General features: G+C 40.7%; 3 protein-coding genes across 3 annotated transcripts; all 3 read right to left on the reverse strand.

Annotated features, from left to right (window-relative positions):
* Nucleotides 1-268: 268 nt before the first annotated feature.
* On the reverse strand, nucleotides 269-3,774 carry LOC125888451 (olfactory receptor 52E8-like). Its single transcript, XM_049575835.1, has 2 exons — nucleotides 3,763-3,774; nucleotides 269-1,198 (listed from the first exon to the last, which is right to left on the reverse strand). The coding sequence occupies exons 1-2, from the start codon at nucleotides 3,772-3,774 to the stop codon at nucleotides 269-271; spliced, it is 942 nt and encodes a 313-aa protein (XP_049431792.1).
* A 4,852-nt stretch (nucleotides 3,775-8,626) lies between these two features.
* LOC125888454 (olfactory receptor 52E4-like) lies at nucleotides 8,627-9,571 on the reverse strand. Its single transcript, XM_049575838.1, has one exon. It carries the CDS (start codon nucleotides 9,569-9,571, stop codon nucleotides 8,627-8,629), a length of 945 nt encoding a protein of 314 aa, XP_049431795.1.
* A 4,339-nt stretch (nucleotides 9,572-13,910) lies between these two features.
* Nucleotides 13,911-16,100, reverse strand: LOC125888455 (olfactory receptor 52K1-like). Its single transcript, XM_049575839.1, has 2 exons — nucleotides 16,043-16,100; nucleotides 13,911-14,869 (listed from the first exon to the last, which is right to left on the reverse strand). Exons 1-2 carry the CDS (start codon nucleotides 16,098-16,100, stop codon nucleotides 13,911-13,913), a joined length of 1,017 nt encoding a protein of 338 aa, XP_049431796.1.
* Between the last annotated feature and the right edge of the window lie 3,387 nt (nucleotides 16,101-19,487).

The raw sequence follows: 19,487 nt of genomic DNA on the forward strand, positions 1-19,487 counted from the left end.
ATAAAACATGTTGTTTCCTGTTGCTATTAAAGGGACACCAGGTGTTGGCCAGTTGACAGCCCCATTCCTCTCTTGAGCCAAGTTAGTTTGTAAGACCTGCAGCTGGTGATTTGATGATGAATCAAGAATCAAGAGAATCAAGCATCACATAATTTTAAAACAGTTCATTTTAATTTCTACGTTCCATGAGCATTTTCATTCATGACATGACAAACTTCTGATCTATTTTTGTTTTTCTCATTAAATTGACATTTTATATTTCAGATTTTTAATAGTAGCGACAGGATGTCATGGTCTTCATGATGTGCTGTCGTATCTCAGTGGTTCTCATGCCATAGATGATCGGGTTGAAACAGCTCGGGAACAACACATACATGATACTAAAGAAAACCCGTACAGCAGCAGGAAGACCGCTTCTGATTCGATATGACAGGTATGCAACAAGTGCAAAGGTCAGGCTGACGGTCATTACCACAATGTGAGTGACGCAAGTGTGGAGCGCTTTAACACCCGACTTACCGGAACTCAGCACGGAGGTGAATATGACCACATAGGAAGAACTGATGAAGATGAAGTCTGCTACAGGGGTGAGGAAGATACCCAACAGCCCAAACAGGTTGTTTTTGGCAATGCTTCCACAGGCCAGCTCCACTAAGGCCATGTGCTCACAGAAACAGTGATTTATCACATTTGAAGAGCAGAATGACAATGATCCTGCCAGACTCACCACAAGTATAGTCAGGAAGATGTTTCTAATAAGAAGTGGAATTACGAATTTGAGGAATCGTGGTAACGCCATGCGTTCATGGTAGCAGAGTGGCGAACAGATGGCAAAGTAGCGGTCGAGTGCCATCCACACCAACAATGTGGACTGAAAAGCTGCAACAAAGTGAACGAACTGCATCTGAACCAGGCAGCCAATCAGAGAGATTCCCCTCCAGTCAAACAGGAAGCTCAGCAGCATGTTGGGAACAATGACCAATGACCAGCTGAGGTCCACACATGCCATGCCAGCAATGAGGATGTACATTGGTGAGTGGAGGCTTCTCTGTGAAATGACGACGTACAGCAGCATGCAGTTGGCCGACAGTGACACAACAAACATGATGAAGAATGGGATGAAGAGGACGGGCCTCAGAACTCCAAGTTCATTGAAGCCATTGAGAATGAAATGTTTGTGTGAAGAGACGTTCTCCATCTCCACTTAAAACGTCCTCAATCAGGGTTTTAAATGGATTACCTGAAAACAGAGAAACATTTTTAAAAGTTCCTTCACCCCCTCAAAGACACAATCTGTGATCTGAATAAAGTCAAAACACATGTACACACAACAAACAGTCCGATCATCAGAAGAAAATGTCAGCAAACACAAATATGTTACATTTTTGTATTTCATCTGTAACTAAGGTTCTATGAATCCTAGATGACCCCTGCCAAACTGCAGACCACTGCTGACAACAAACAAGAAAACCGATTGTTGGCAACCCTTTGTGACGTTTCCATTGGTGTTGAGCCACAGAACCTCTGTGTTTTTCAATAACCCATCCCTGCTTTTCAAATGTAGGTATTTTATTTCAAAATGTGAACTTTTCTTGACCATAACCAAAAGGTCTCTTTGCCTGAACCTCACCACACGTTAACTACAGTGTTGTTGAGAAGCATCACGATTCAACGTATCCACAACAAAATACTGTACAACTGTAACTTATTTGTGGTTGGCAGAAATATAAAATACCAATATTTTTCAAAATAAAGTGTAATATCGACAAGGTCATTAGAAACACTTAACACGTTAAATCAGTTCATGTCTGTGTCTGTCTGTGGTTCTTAACTTATTGGTCATGTCGCTGAGTTAAGAATATTAATGGCATTTGGGATGAGGGACTTCCTTAATACATTTTTAGTTGCCAAAGAGACTCTCTAATGCCTTCCAAAGCTCAAGAGCTCAAACTGGCTGAAGACAGGATGGCAGCTACCAGCTAAAATACTCCTCGCTTTCTTCTTTGTCCTCCCTGTAAAGAGTTGGCTCAAGGGCTTTTATGGTTTGGCAGATATTGTGCTTTCAATTGATGCAGTCCTAGAAAGTTTTTTCCTAGATATAGAGATAAAATGACCATAACAAGCAGAAAGGTAAAAACACTCTCAACCATAATTTACTACATGATGTCTACAATCTGCTGGCAACCAATGAGGCCACAAAGTTTCACTTGAGAGTCGAGAACCGTACTGAGATATTTAAAGTTTTCCACAGTTTCAACATATTGACCATCAAGTGAAACTGGCTCTGTACTTAGATCTTGTTTTCTGCAAATATATAATTCTAGTTTTGCTTAAACCTAACCACATGTTAACCTCAGCGTTGCTGAGAAGCATTAAGATTCAATGTATCTGCTACAAAATTACATACAACTGTAACTTATCTGTGGTTTACAGAAATGTTAAATGCCAACATTTTTAAAATCAAATGTAATTTTTAGCTGGTTGATTGAAATATGTAGTGGAATCTAGAGCCACAGATACAGATGCAGCTCTCAATCTCTCCAAACAAAAGTGAAGAAAAACTGCTGAACATGTTTTATAAAGATATGTACATTTGTGTTAAAGGTTCAAAACATGTAAAAAGGGTCCATCTGCACATTCGGAAAGATTCTATTTTAAATTAAGATAATAAGAAACCTTTTTACTGCCAAAGACTTTCCTGTGCAGTTCATCATTTCATTTCATCATTTTATTTTAATTGAAAGTAGGTTGTCTTTAACCATTTAGTTGTTAATACTGTTACTACTAACACTACTACTACTATGTCTGCAACAACATAGAAATATAACATACAAAATGTCCCACGCTCTCCCTCTCCCTCTATAAAACAGTAAAATGCTCCTGACACATACATTTGTTTACATCAGTACTGTTAGTAAACAAAGCAGGGTAAAGATATTTAAATTCTGATCAGCGACAGACACAATACTAGTTATTTTCTGTTTCTTGGTTAAATTGCAGTCATCTGGAATTTATTCTCTTTCTGCAAAATCTAAACATACACTTTTGGCCAAGATTCTCTTGCATTTAATTTTTTTTTAGAAAATAATTTAAAATGACTGGTTTAAATAGTGAGTTTTGTGGTTTGTAGTTTGTTTATGGGGCTACCCTTTTGTAGACATTTTCAGTAGTGACTGTACCTGTAAGACTCCTATCCTACACCCTGAAATATCGTCACTAAAATAAAGTACTTAAAAACCGGACTTGTAATTTTATCCATTCTGCCAAAAAACTACTTTTTTTCAGTGACCACAGAACAAAGCAAGAAATTCATCAGGGATGGAGAAAGGAAAAGAAATTCAGGCCTGCAGTCAGAGTAGTTACCGCCTCCTGCAATTCTTAATATTTTCTATTTTGACCATCTTGGTGACTTCGCTGCCTTTGTGTAGACCCACAGAAGTCAAATCTGTCTCCTAATATCACCTTTTCACATTTTGCAAGGGTTTGACTGTTTTGTTGGAGAGGAAAATACGAGCGACAAGGAAACAGGCACAGGAGCGACTGCAGAGAAATAACTTGTATCAGAAAAACAGCAATAACATTATCAGTTAATGCATCTGCTGGCTGAAGGGAAACTTTGAAAGGATTCAAAAGCATATACTTGTTAAAAGGAACAACACATCAGCACCATCACACATTTTAACAAACAAACCTCACCAGAAGCAGAGCTGGCTCATCTCTCCTCAGAGTGTTTGGTTTCACATCACAGAGAACACTGAAAACACTCAAATTCATTAGAAGACTCAGACAATCATTTTCACAGTGTCTAAAAATGGCATCAAAGAGCATATCATTGATCATATCATCAACTCTGGAAAATGTCTGAAACAATCCAGGTGAAATATCTCCCCCACTGTCAGAAAATCAGATTTGGGAACTCAACCATGAAAAGTTCAACAAGAGGAGCTGCTGACAGTTCAGCTCTGTAGAAAAGAAATCAGCAGCTTTTACTTGTTCTTGGTGTTTGGGAATTTGTCTTGTCTGCCAGGTGTTAATGTCCTCCATCCATCCCATCGAGCACATGTCCCTGCTGAATGCTAACTAAGCACTTTAATACCCTCCGTCTGATGCTACCATAGGCTGCAGAGATGACGTTCAACACCTCATTCCATTTCAGCCAATTCACAATAAAAAAATCTAAGAACTAAAAGTCATGATTGTTAACAAGGTATTCATCAGCTGTAGTACTGTACACATGTGTAACAACCAGTGTTGTGCTAGTTACTGAAAAATGGTGACTAGTTACCATTACTAGTTACTTCATTAAAAAGTAACTCAGTTAGTAACTCAGTTACTTAAACCAAAATGTAATGTGTTACTGAGAAAAGTAACTTTTTAGATATGAACTCAACGTAGGACTCTCATCTTGGCTCGCCATCACGCCATGACCTTGACGCACGCACACTAGTGTCATCTATAACTCTGAATATGTCCTGGCTGTAGATGACTGAGTGAGGACCATAGAGGGCGCCAGGTGCTTTTTTTTTTTGCAGTGTAGTTTTTCTAAGCCACAAAGAAGGATCATGTTTTGGGAAACTCAGCCCAGGACTGAGGAACCTGAGGATGGCTGAGGACGGCTTTGAGCTGAAACGCATCCGTTCGACCACTACTGTGCAATCCACTATATGAAAAAGTATTATACTTATTAGAGAGTGCTGTCGGGTTTTTCTGCTTTGCTGTAATTTTTTGGACTTGCACCCAATTACACTTTCAGACTTTTGAGTGAGCACGCCAAGTTTGCTGAACACTTATCTCCATACACAACAGTACTAGCCAGCCGGCCGTGCCCTCCCCAAGATGGCGGCGACGTTGACGCATCGCTGAAATGGGCCAAAGCCGTCAACGAGGTATCTACTGTATATGATATCTATGGGTGTAATAGTCATTTTCATCCACATTCTATTCCAGTTAGTGGCGGTAATAAGATAACAATGGATATCACGTCACTGGATATCATGTTACTGGATATCATGTTACTGGGACATAAAATCTACAGAAGCGCTACGGCTTAATGTAACGTTACAGCACTGTGGTGAGGCCAGCAGGTCGACAGTGACTTCAGAGATGGTGAGAGACGTGTTTCATTAAGAAGCTTCATATACCTCTATCTGACTTGACCAGAGATGGGACCAAGTCACACATGTGCAAGTCTCAGGTTATGTCAAGTCAAGTCAAGTCAAGTCAAGTCAAGTCAAGTCACAGGTTATGTCAAGTGAAGACAAGTCAAGTCACCTTATTATTGTAATTCTACCTGCAGAATCTGATCTTAATAAAGTGAAAAGACAAGATATAAGTAACTGTCAGTAAACACCATTGGCCAATGTGTCCAACCTGTTTTTAAAAATATGACAATAATTTGGATTTGCATTGTAATTACTGATATTCAGTAAAATACATCATGGAATCAAACAAAACAGAAAAAATAACTTCATAAAATTATTTACTGATGGCTTTCAATCTAAAGAAGATCACTTCTGCTAACAGTGTTTGAAATATTTTAGTTGCCAAGAAAAAAAAGGCAAACATATAAAAATCTGAATACTTCATTTAGTCCATCTCAAACAGTATTCACTCAACTTTACAACTTAAGTTACTTGGGTTACTCAGTTTTAACCAAATTTTAGGTGACTTCATCGCTGCAATGTTTACTTTGCAGGGCCGACCCCCATGTACACAAAAACAAAATGACAAACAAAGTTTGAAGTTGTCGCCTGGCTGTCTGAGATGTTTATGCCACGTCTTGCACTGTGCTGTTCGTCTTTTGCCGTAATAATGGTAATTCCGAAAGCCGAAGACGATGACTCTCGGTACCCCTCCCGCTGACATGTTGATGCCTATCTGATATAAGAGGGCCTGTTTCTCCAATAAACATGTAAGGTACGTAGAGAGGGCATGACTGATTGACAGGGTAGTGATCCAATCATGACAACGCCATTCTCCGCCTGCGCTCCTACCGGGTAATCGACATTATTTTTTAAATTAATTTATTGATTTTATACTCTAACCGAAAACATGATGTGAATAACACTGAAGTCATTCAAGTCATCGTGTCTCAAGTCAAGTCAAGTCCTGAGTCTTTAACTTCCAAGTCTGAGTCAAGTCTCAAGTCTTTTATTTTTTGTCAAGTCAAGTCACAAGTCATCAAAACAGCGACTCGAGTCGACTCGAGTGCAAGTAACAATGACTCAAGTCCCCATGTCTGGACTTGACTATCGTTTATTGTTTAGGGCTAAAATGTTTTAGTGAAAAGGAACTTCAGTTTGTGAAGGAATACTGCATGCTGTGCGCCGTTTTAAAACCTGGCCAAAAATAACAGAGTAACACACCTTTTGGTGATGGTAACTGAGTTACTTAATTTAAAAACTAATGCGTTAGAGTATTACTTACTGCCAAAACTAACGGCGTTACTGTAACGCTTTACTAATAACACATTACTGCCCAACACTGGTAACAATCCACTGATCTGGATCAATACATCAATTTATTGATCAACAATCTAATATCATGGATGCAAAGTGAAAACATTCAACCATATCGTCATCTCTTAGATATGCCTTTATTTTGAAAATCTGCCACAGTCAAACAGCTGCAGGTAGGCGGCAAACAGCCAAGAAAAAAACAATGAGGTTACGGATATTTACTGAGGAATAAATCAGCAGTGTGATGTTTGTAAAAAATGCTGTAATGAGATTGAACATCATGTAATGTTCCCTGTTTGGCTGGCACCCACTCTGCTAACTTCTTGCAGCAACATTAGCTGCTCTGTTTCAACAATGATTGGAGAAAACGTGCATTCAGGCTGAAATTCATTCATTCCTGCTGGAGGTCACAGGTTGATGAATTTTTAAAAGCAGAGATGCAGTCTCTACGGAGATACTCAAAGGGACACAGTCTTATCCCAGTCAACAAGCCATGCCAGGGTCCTTTCCAGCAACCTGGCATATACTTTCCAGAGGGGACTCAGCAATGTGACACCTCGATAATCAGAGCAGACCCTCCCGATCCCTGCCATTCCAAATTTATTATCCCCATCCACCACAAAACATTAAAAGGTCACCTAAGTCACCTGAGACAGCCCAACATTACCCTGGCCTTTCAGCATGGGCAAGGGCAAATATCATCCACCCTTGGCAGTTGGCAATTCCAGGGCTTGACAACTTGAGAACTTGACTGATCTCTCGGTAAGGCTTTCCCTGAGTCCTCCAAATCTGCTTTTCTTCATGTTGGTTCAGAAGTTCCCCAATGTTTTCAATGCCCCAAGTCAAGTCTAGCAGTTTCCTGGTTCCCTTCTCCATGGCTTCCCTGAAGTCCTTCCACATGCAGGAGTTGTTTCAGTGATTATCAAGCTGCAGCCCCTCTAATGTCCTGGTACTATTCAGCTACTTGAGGAGAAGTCTAGAGATTCTAGAGATTCTTCTTTCTTCTCAGGTTACCACAACAAAAGGGTTTAATAACCTTATGACCTCAGTTGCCAGCAGCTTCCTTCACAGTGGAGAGTTAAAACATTGACTAATCTGATTCCATATCCCCAGCCTTCCCAAAGATTTAGGGAAAAATCTTCCAGAGATGGTGTTGGGGAATTGGAGGAACTCACCCTCATAACACATTTGAGTTTACCAGGTCCGTCTGGCAGCGTCCCCCACCTCATCCAACTCAACTAGAGCTTAGATCGGGCCCAAAAAATTCAGCCCGACCCGGCCCGAGCCCGTGCACATTATGTCCGGGACCGGCCTGTCCAATTAACTGCAACTGTGGGCCCGAGCCCGATTTAAACCCGACATTTGTCAATAAGTTGGCTGTTATAATTAACGCTAAGGACACACCGAGTGCGTTAGTGCCGCGGAAGTCCTGCGAGTGTACTCGCAGGCGCTTGACTGTCCACACAGGCAGCGCATTTCTCCTGCGCTCTCCGCACCGGTTAAACATTGACTCCACTCATCTGTTCCCGTCAGTACTCGTTTTTCACTTCAGCAGGTCATTTTAAACATGGGTAAGTCCATATTTTCATCATAAGTTAATGACAATTTGTCATTGCATGTCCATGTATTGAGTGTGTTGGGTAAACACTGAATGAATAGGGCATATTTTTTGGAGGCATGGAAAGCTGCTGTCCCTCCCACTTATCTCTACCACCCCCCCTCTTTCTCTCTTTCTGTATGTGTAAATAGCACCCCCCAACCTGCAGCCATTTCTCTCTCTCTTATATCTGACTCTCTCTCTCTCTTTTTGGGGCCGGGCTCGGGCAGAGAATCTAAGTTCTAAACTCACCACCAGGTGTTGATCAGCTGACAGCCCCACTCCTCTCTTCAGCCAAGTTTCTAAGACTTACAGCTGCAGATTTGATGATGGATATTTGGACAAAGCTGTCCAGTAATAAGCACTGGGCTCAATGACTATCGCCACTGTTGCCTGGCACCTTTCAGCATGGGCAACTCTTAGAAAAGACAGAATCAAGCATCAAATGATTCTAAAATAGTTTGCTTTAATTTTTAGGTTGTGCATTTGTCATTTATGACATGACTGACTTCTGATCTATTTTTGTTTTCCTCATGAAAATGACATTTTACATGTCAGATTACAGTTTCTTTTAAGAATGGGGAACAGTTCGGACAAAGTTGCATGTCAAGGTCTTTACAATGTGCTGTCGAATCTCGGTGGTTCTCATGCCGTAGATGATCGGGTTGAAACAGCTTGGGAACAACAGGTACATGGTGCTGAAAAAAACCCGAATGGCGGCAGGAAGACCGTTTCGGATCCGATAAGACAGTAAAGCAACAAGTGCAAAGATCAGGCTGACAGTCATTACCACAATGTGTGTGACACAGGTGTGGAGTGCTTTGACCCCAGACCTGCCAGACCTCAGCACGGAGGTAAATATGACCACATAGGAAGAAGAAATAAAGACGAAGTCTGCCACAGGGATGAGAAACACGCCCAAGAGCCCCACCAGGCTGTTCATTGCAGTGCTTCCACAGGCCAGCTCCACTAAGGCCATGTGCTCACAGAAACAGTGGTTCATCACATTTGACGCACAGAATGATAATGATCCTGCCAGACCCACAAATGGTGTGATCAAGAGGACATTTCTGACCACAAGCGGGATGATAAACTTGAGGAATCGTGGTAACACCATGCGCTCATGATAGTAGAGAGGCGTACAGATGGCAAAGTAGCGGTCCAGTGCCATCCACACCAATAGAGTTGAGTGAAAAGTTCCAACAAAGTGAATGAAGTGCATCTGAACCAGGCAGCCGGTCAGAGAGATTCCCTTCCAGTCAAACAAGAAGCTCAGCAGCATGTTGGGGACGAAGAACAACGGGACGCTCAGGTCCACACATGCCATGCTGGCCATGAGGATGTACATGGGCGAGTGGAGGCTTCTCTGTGAAATGACGACGTACAGCAGCATGGAGTTGGCCGACAGCGCCACAACAAACATGATGAAGAACGGGATGAAGAGGACGGGCCTCAGAACTCCGAGTTCATTGAAGCCATCAAGGACGAAATGTGTGTGTAAAGAGACGTTCTCCATCCTCTCCTCCTCTTAAAATGTCCTCTTCAGGGTTTTACTTTGATCAACCTGAAAACAGAGACAAAGATTTAAATACTTCAGTCACTTTTCCAAAGTGAATTTCTGTAAGGTATGTTGAAGTTGCACACAGACACTAGAAATTATTCTGCTTGCTTTGAGGACCCACGCTACATTTATCTTTTATTCTTAAAGGTACATCCGCATCTAAACATTAACAAAAGAGCAGACCCACCACCAAAAATACAAAAACAATACTGCCCTACAAAGGCTAACAGCAGTCACTGCAACTTTGGTCAAAACTGAGTTATGACTGAAATTAAAACTTTTCTTCCGACAGAATTTCTGGTTCAGTCTTGTTCTTTTTTAGAGGAAATATGGTGTAAAAAAAAGGAGTAAGAACAAAAATGAACCAAAACTGTAGTAAGTGTCATGACTACACTCCAGAAATTTGGGATTCTGTTGGGAAAACCTCAGTGAATGTGTGACAGCGATCGGTCAATGTGAGAATGAGGAGGATGTCAACAACAAAGCAATAACATCACAATGACCGTAACAAGATCAGGGATGAAGATGATGATGATGATGATGTCAAGTAATCTTAATTAAGGTTAAACTTTACAAAGTAAATATAATCACCATGTAATACTTGAGGGTTGCTTAAAATCTGGTGCATTACTTCTCATAGTATATGTAAGAACAGTGTATGAGAACAGTCTGGCTTTCGTGAATCAGCCTTTTTTCACTAGTTGTACATTGCACTCCAGTATTTCAGCGTTTCACGGCACAAACGCCACCCTGTCAGGACTTGAAGTCCACAGTTTGTAGGGAAAGAAACGACACTAGCCTTCGTGCCGGTGAAGGGTTGCTTAAAATCATCTTAAAATCATCAATCATAGTTTTCAGTCATAAAAAATATTTCAGGAATATCTATGTAATTGGTGAATTATCACTTTTCTACCTGTAACATGTTTGTCTGGACAGTCAAACATCTTTAAGCCATTTGTACTCAATTTCAGTGTACTTACTGTGGTTAATATTGTTAGGGCAGAATAATGGAGCCCAACACATGACGGAACATTAAACAATAATTTCATATACGTTACAGGCATTCAAATAATTCAAAATGTGCAATGTGCCTAAATCTCAGCATTTTATTCATTTTTGTGAAGAAAATTAAATGAACTTGTTATTTTTTAAAGTTTAGATTATTATTCAAGATATAAACATGAAAACATCTCACAGGATGAAGAAGACCTGAACACATCTGTGCTCACAGAGCCTTCACTCTCTGATAAACAGCCTCATCCTGCATCAGGAAAATTAAAACAGTTACAACAACCAAAGAGCTGACAGATAAATGGCCGAGCGTCAGGGAGAAAAAAAGGAAACATATTGAGTATGGTAGCTGAAAAACAAAACACAATAAACAGAGAGAATTGTTTAGAACATTTCTAAAAATATCAGGAGAACTCATCTCCGATGACATATTCACAGGACAAATCTGCTCAAAATGCATCCAAATCGCTTGTTTTACACAAACACTGTGCAGTTATGCATTCACTTCTTCTGTTAATTTCACAGCATATCAGTTATTTTGTACTGTTACTGTTGTGCTTTGAATTTAATATGAAATATCCATAACATATGTCACTTAGTAAAAGGTCCCTAAAGGGAAAAGTTAACATTTAATTCAAATAAAGGCTCAGGCTCTAAAAAAACAGTATCACAGTTTTGATGCTCAGCTCTGTGAGGACTCCTGTGATTTTGGCATCAATCCAACAGAAATAAAATGGAACTTTTAGTTGATTGACACTGATGAGAAAAAGTTCCGGACACGCAGCTCTCTATCTCACCTAACAGGCCTCACTGACTGCTGGTAACACCACTACTACTAACAGTAGTACTACTACCTCTGAGACTGTACCTCACAGCTCAGGTTGGTTCTGACTGTGGGAAATCCAGTTTGAGGTTAACTAACCTCCAACATTATGATCTTTTATCTCCCCTTGTACTTTTTAAATCAGCAAAGTAGCATTTAAAGGACATTTATGTGACATTAAATGAGTCCACTTTCTAGATTTGACTCCCACCTGAAAGCTCACCTTACTTTGCAGGATTACTTTTGAAGTTTGAATAACCAACATGAGCCGCCACAAACAACGGTGGAAACATTAGTGGAAGAAAACTATGAGCAACATGAGAACAACAGACACAGAGGAGGCTGAGAAATCATGTCGACCACAAACACAGCACTAACATTCACCAGTCTATACATGGAAGCTTTGAAATATTTCACAGCAAATATTTGTCAGGGAAAAATCACACCAGCACCATTAGTTATTACAGCAAACAAACCTGACAGAGAGCAGAGGTGGCTCTTCACTCTTCACGGTTTCACATCAAAGAGAAAACTGACAACACGCTGAAGTGAAGAAAAATGTAGTGAATGAAGTGAAATAATTCAACTTGTGCTCAGTTCAGGTTCTCTCGTTTTAAGAGTTTTCCAGAGATGTCAGCATCAAAAAGTAAAAGAGAACACCAGGCCCCCGCAACATACACATAAGAATCCAGATATATGACATTAACATTATTTTATAAAACCTCTGAAAACAAGCTGAGGTTAAATAATCTCCCCCTGCTGTGATTGTTCTGCTGCTTTGAAGAAATCTGATTTCAGGACTCAAACATGAGCTGCTGACAGTTCAGCTCTGAACCAAACAGATCAGCAGGTTTAACTTGTTCTTGGTGTTTGGGAGTTCGTCAGTAAATCTTGTCTGCAGGTTGATGATGTCAGCCGCTGACTCTCCTCCATCCACCTGTCTCTGCTGAACGCTGACTCAGCACTTTAATACCCTCTGGCTGAGGGTCATTGGCTACAGAGTCGAGGTCTAACACCTAGTCATGCTGTCGGTGTGACGGACTGAAAATCCCAGAGTGCAGCAGCAGCACACAGCCAAACTTACAAGTCGAATTCTTTAAATTAATGTAAAGTTTCTTGGAAATTTCCTTTTAAACAGAGAATCCAGACATTTATTTATTTTTTTTGCAAGACATAAGGGCAGCAATTCAGACGACAAAGAGGGTGAGCAATGCTCTTAAAAATGCTTTTTGGCCCTCACCCCATAAAATGACATCACACAAGGGAGTCAGTTTCTCTGACTCTGCTGTGTACGGTACTAAGTGATAGTGAGTGTGAGCCATTGTAGTTTAGCACCATATCCTCATATAGCTGTTCATATGAACGAATTAGGGCCCCACGTTTCGCACTTAATGTAAAGTCACATACTAAACGTAAAGGTTTAGGGAGAAAGATGGTGATGACGAACCTTAAAATAACTCAGAGTTCACTTGGTTTCACAGGACATGACCACAGGTCTCCTGGGGGAAAGTCCTGTGTTCGTTTGACCCATCCACCACTCCAACTTTCTTTACTTCCATGAGCACAGTGGTCACCTGACTGCAGCCTACCTGATTAGGTAGGTCATATACGAATTCTGGTGCATTACTTCTCATAGTATATGTAAGAACAGTGTATGAGAACAGTCTGGCTTTCGTGAATCAGCCTTTTTTCACTAGTTGTACATTGCACTCCAGTATTTCAGCATTTCACGACACAAACTCCACCCTGTCAGGACTTGAAGTCCACAGTTTGTAGGGAAAGAAACGACACTAGCCTTCGTGCCGGGATGTGTTAGGTGCAGCGGAAGAGACGAGACTTCACTGCTGTATCAAAAAACTGCCCTTAGTTCAGACAGTAGGATTGTGTTTTCTGTCCCTCCTTCTTTGGTTGGTGAGCAGCTGGAGCTTCTATGCCCGTCCCCCACTTCTTCCCACCTCTGCTTTATGAAGCATTAAACAACAGCTCTCTGAACGTGGCTCAAACAGACACAAAAACTCTTTTGAATGGTAGAAGAGACCAGACGACTTATTGCTCAAAACAGACACAAGTCTGTAAGCTCATTTCCAAGCAAATCAGAACAAAGCCAAGTTTGCGCCAAACTGCTATCTCTGTAAAGACACACAGAGCAACCAAATTCCTCTGATCGGCATCACTGGCATATGGCACAGCAATGACAGCACTGGCAGCAAAACTCTTCTAAACCAGACTCATCCACAATGGACAAGTGCCGGCTAACAAGCAGCACAACATCAACTCTTCCCTCCATTAATGGACTGGTAACGTAACAACTGGGCACCGCATTACTACAACAGTGCACAAGTTAAAGAAGCTGATGAGATCACATTTTACTGGAGTTGTACATTGTATTATTTCCATGTGACAAATAAATTATGATTATTTCATAGGGTACATTTTACATTACAGATTTTTAATCGTTTCTTAAGAATGGGGAACAGTCTGGACAAAGCGACAGCACATCAGGGTCTTCAGGATGTGCTGACGGATCTCAGTAGTTCTGATGCCGTAGATGATCGGGTTGAAACAGCTCGGGAACAACACGTACATGGTACTAAAGAAAACCCGAATGGCGGCAGGAAGTCCATTTCTGATTCGATATGACAGGAAAGCAACAAGTGCGATGGTAAGGCTGATGGTGATGACCACGATGTGGGTGACGCAGGTGTGAAGTGCTTTGACCCCAGACCTGCCAGAACTAAGCACAGAGCTGAATATGACCACATAGGAAGCAGCGATAAAGATGAAGTCAGCTACAGGGATGAAGAAGACGGTGAGCAGCCCTGCTAGGTTGTTGATGGCGGTGCTTCCACAGGCCAGCTCCACTAAGGCCATGTGCTCACAGAAACAGTGGTTCATTACATTTGAAGCGCAAAATGACAACGATCCTGCCAGACACACAAACAGTGTGACCAAAAAGACATTTCTGACCACAAGCGGGATGATAAACTTGAGGAATCGTTGTAGCGCCATGCGTTCATGATAGTAGAGAGGCGTACAGATGGCAAAGTAGCGGTCCAGTGCCATCCACACCAACAATGTGGACTGAAAAGCTCCTAAAAAGTGAATGAAGTGCATCTGAACCAGGCAGCCAATCAGAGAGATTCCCCTCCAGTCAAACAGGAAGCTCAGCAGCATGTTGGGGACGATGACCAGTGGGACACTCAGGTCCACACATGCCATGCCGGCAATGAGGATGTACATTGGCGAGTGGAGGCTTCTCTGTGAAATGACGACGTACAGCAGCATGGAGTTGGCCGACAGCGCCACAACAAACATGATGAAGAATGGGATGAAGAGGACGGGCCTCAGAACTCCAAGTTCATTGAAGCCATCAAGGACAAAATGTGTGTGTAAAGAGACGTTCTCCATCCTCCCCTCCTCTTAAAATGTCCTCTTCAGGGTTTTACTTTGATCAACCTGAAAACAGAGACAAAGATTTAAATACTTCAGTCACTTTTCCAAAGTGAATTTCTGTAAGGTATGTTGAAGTTGCACACAGACACTAGAAATTATTCTGCTTGCTTTGAGGACCCACACTACATTTATCTTTTATTCTTAAAGGTACATCCGCATCTAAACATTAACAAAAGAGCAGACCCACCACCAAAAGTACAAAAACAATACTGCCCTACAAAGGCTAACAGCAGTCACTGCAACTTTGGTCAAAACTGAGTTATGACTGAAATTAAAACTTTTCTTCCGACAGAATTTCTTTTTCAGTCTTGTTCTTTTTTAGAGGAAATATGGTGTAATAAAAAGGAGTAACAACAAAAATGAACCAAAACTGTAGTAAGTGTTATGACGACACTCCAGAGATTTGGGATTCTGTTGGGAAAACCTCAGTGAATGTGTGACAGCGATCGGTCAATGCGAGAATGAGGAGGATGTCAACAACAAAGCAATAACATCACAATGACCGTAACAAGATCAGTGATGAAGATGATGATGATGATGTCAAGTAATCTTAATTAAGGTCAAACTTTACAAAGTAAATACAATCACAAAGTAATACTTGAGGGTTGCTTAAAAGTTTCTGTGACTTTTTAAAACAGATGTTGATTAAAAAAAAAAGTGAAAACATGAATAAGTAGACATGAAAATCATTTTCTTCATCATGAAAAAATAAGTCTTTCAAACTGTAGTTTCTGTTCTTTGCTTGTGTATTTTCCATACAGCTGGTTAAGGTCATACACAGGCAGAGCACAGCAACATCTGCTTCGGTTCATTTTTTGGGTCATAGGACAAATCATCAATCATAGTTTTTAGGCATAAAAATTATTTTATAAACACATATGTAATTAGTGAATTATCGCTTTTCTACCTGTAACATGTTTGTCTGGACAGTCAACCATCTTTAAGCCATTTGTCCTCAGTTTCAGTGTACTGTGGTTAATATTGTTAGGGCAGAATAATGGAGCCCAACACATGACGGAACATTAAACAATAACTTCATATAAGTTACAGGCATATCTAAAGTCCAAAAAGGTTTGAAAACAAGGATGAACATTGCAGAGAAAAACTGAATAAAAGTTATTAGACCACTGGTTCCCAACCTGGGAGTCTCAACCCACAGGAGGGGTCCCCAAAGCCCAAAGCTACAGTGGGGGTCATGAGGCCTTATATATATATATATATATATATATATATATATATATACAGTACAGGCCAAAAGTTTGGACACACCTTCTCATTCAATGCGTTTTCTTTATTTTCATGACTATTTACATTGTAGATTCTCACTGAAGGCATCAAAACTATGAATGAACACATGTGGAGTTATGTACTTAAGAAAAAAAGGTGAAATAACTGAAAACATGTTTTATATTCTAGTTTCTTCAAAATAGCCACCCTTTGCTCTGATTACTGCTTTGCACACTCTTGGCATTCTCTCCATGAGCTTCAAGAGGTAGTCACCTGAAATGGTTTTCCAACAGTCTTGAAGGAGTTCCCAGAGGTGTTTAGCACTTGTTGGCCCCTTTGCCTTCACTCTGCGGTCCAGCTCACCCCAAACCATCTCCATTGGGTTCAGGTCCGGTGACTGTGGAGGCCAGGTCATCTGCCGCAGCACTCCATCACTCTCCTTCTTGGTCAAATAGCCCTTACACAGCCTGGAGGTGTGTTTGGGGTCATTGTCCTGTTGAAAAATAAATGATCGTTCAACTAAACGCAAACCGGATGGGATGGCATGTCGCTGCAGGATGCTGTGGTAGCCATGCTGGTTCAGTGTGCCTTCAATTTTGAATAAATCCCCAACAGTGTCACCAGCAAAACACCCCCACACCATCACACCTCCTCCTCCATGCTTCACAGTGGGAACCAGGCATGTGGAATCCATCCGTTCACCTTTTTCTGCGTCTCACAAAGACACGGCGGTTGGAACCAAAGATCTCAAATTTGGACTCATCAGACCAAAGCACAGATTTCCACTGGTCTAATGTCCATTCCTTGTGTTTCTTGGCCCAAACAAATCTCTTCTGCTTGTTGCCTCTCCTTAGCAGTGGTTTCCTAGCAGCTATTTGACCATGAAGGCCTGATTCGCGCAGTCTCCTCTTAACAGTTGTTCTAGAGATGGGTCTGCTGCTAGAACTCTGTGTGGCATTCATCTGGTCTCTGATCTGAGCTGCTGTTAACTTACGATTTCTGAGGCTGGTGACTCGGATGAACTTATCCTCAGAAGCAGAGGTGACTCTTGGTCTTCCTTTCCTGGGTCGGTCCTCATGTGTGCCAGTTTCGTTGTAGCGCTTGATGGTTTTGCGACTCCACTTGGGGACACATTTAAAGTTTTTGCAATTTTCCGGACTGACTGACCTTCATTTCTTAAAGTAATGATGGCCACTCGTTTTTCTTTAGTTAGCTGATTGGTTCTTGCCATAATATGAATTTTAACAGTTGTCCAATAGGGCTGTCGGCTGTGTATTAACCTGACTTCTGCACAACACAACTGATGGTCCCAACCCCATTGATAAAGCAAGAAATTCCACTAATTAACCCTGATAAGGCACACCTGTGAAGTGGAAACCATTTCAGGTGACTACCTCTTGAAGCTCATGGAGAGAATGCCAAGAGTGTGCAAAGCAGTAATCAGAGCAAAGGGTGGCTATTTTGAAGAAACTAGAATATAAAACATGTTTTCAGTTATTTCACCTTTTTTTGTTAAGTACATAACTCCACATGTGTTCATTCATAGCTTTGATGCCTTCAGTGAGAATCTACAATGTAAATAGTCATGAAAATAAAGAAAACGCATTGAATGAGAAGGTGTGTCCAAACTTTTGGCCTGTACTGTATATATATCTCATATATCATATATAATATATCATATAAATCATATATGTAATTCAAAATACAGTGTGTCTACATCTCAGTATGTTATTCGTTTTTGTGAACAAAATAAAATTAACTCATTTTTTAAAGTTTAGATTATTATTCAAGATGTAAACTTCCAAGATATAAGTGTCCTGTATCAGGAAAATTAAAACAGTTACAACAACCAAAGACCTGAAAGAACAATGACCAAGCGTCAGGGAGAAAAAAACACTGAATTTGTCAAAAAAAAAGGAAACATATTGAGTATGGTAGCTGAAAAACAAAACACAATAAACAGAGAGAATTGTTTAGAACATTTCTAAAAATATCAGGAGAACTCATCTCCGATGACATATTCACAGGACAAATCTGCTCAAAATGCATCCAAATCGCTTGTTTTACACAAACACAGTGCAGTTATGCATTCACTTCTTCTGTTAATTTCACAGCATATCAGTTATTTTGTACTGTTACTGTTGTGCTTTGAATTTAATATGAAATATCCATAACATATGTCACTTAGTAAAAGGTCCCTAAAGGGAAAAGTTAACATTTAATTCAAATAAAGGCTCAGGCTCTAAAAAAACAGTATCACAGTTTTGATGCTCAGCTCTGTGAGGACTCCTGTGATTTTGGCATCAATCCAACAGAAATAAAATGGAACTTTTAGTTGATTGACACTGATGAGAAAAAGTTCGGACACGCAGCTCTCTATCTCACCTAACAGGCCTCACTGACTGCTGGTAACACCACTACTACTAACAGTAGTACTACTACCTCTGAGACTGTACCTCACAGCTCAGGTTGGTTCTGACTGTGGGAAATCCAGTTTGAGGTTAACTAACCTCCAACATTATGATCTTTTATCTCCCCTTGTACTTTTTAAATCAGCAAAGTAGCATTTAAAGGACATTTATGTGACATGAAATGAGTCCACTTTCTAGATTTGACTCCCACCTGAAAGCTCACCTTACTTTGCAGGATTACTTTTGAAGTTTGAATAACCAACATGAGCCGCCACAAACAACGGTGGAAACATTAGTGGAAGAAAACTATGAGCAACATGAGAACAACAGACACAGAGGAGGCTGAGAAATCATGTCGACCACAAACACAGCACTAACATTCACCAGTCTGTACATGGAAGCTTTGAAATATTTCACAGCAAATATTTGTCAGGAAAAAATCACACCAGCACCATTAGTTATTACAGCAAACAAACCTGACAAAGAGCAGAGGTGGCTCTTCACTCTTCACGGTTTCACATCAAAGAGAAAACTGACAACACGCTGAAGTGAAGAAAAATGTAGTGAAATAATTCAACTTGTGCTCAGTTCAGGTTCTCTCGTTTTAAGAGTTTTCCAGAGATGTCATCATCAAAAAGTAAAAGAGAACACCAGGCCCCCGCAACATACACATAAGAATCCAGATATATGATATTAACATTTTATAAAACCTCTGAAAACAAGCTGAGGTTAAATAATCTCCCCCTGCTGTGATTGTTCTGCTGCTTTGAAGAAATCTGATTTCAGGACTCAAACATGAGCTGCTGACAGTTCAGCTCTGAACCAAACAGATCAGCAGGTTTAACTTGTTCTTGGTGTTTGGGAGTTCGTCAGTAAATCTTGTCTGCAGGTTGATGATGTCAGCCGCTGACTCTCCTCCATCCACCTGTCTCTGCTGAACGCTGAC

This window comes from Epinephelus fuscoguttatus, linkage group LG5 (assembly GCF_011397635.1).
Source record: "Epinephelus fuscoguttatus linkage group LG5, E.fuscoguttatus.final_Chr_v1".
Lineage (NCBI taxonomy): Eukaryota > Metazoa > Chordata > Actinopteri > Perciformes > Serranidae > Epinephelus > Epinephelus fuscoguttatus.

Excerpts from the sequence above, each read along its gene's own strand:
- LOC125888455 (XM_049575839.1), bottom strand. The coding sequence starts at position 16,100 with ATGACCCCCACTGTAGCTTTGGGCTTTGGGGACCCCTCCTGTGGGTTG. Across the intron at positions 14,870-16,042 it reads CTGTGGGTTGAGACTCCCAG|AGGAGGGGAGGATGGAGAAC; the intron begins GTTGGGAACCAG and ends GGACATTTTAAG.
- LOC125888454 (XM_049575838.1), bottom strand. The coding sequence starts at position 9,571 with ATGGAGAACGTCTCTTTACACACACATTTCGTCCTTGATGGCTTCAAT.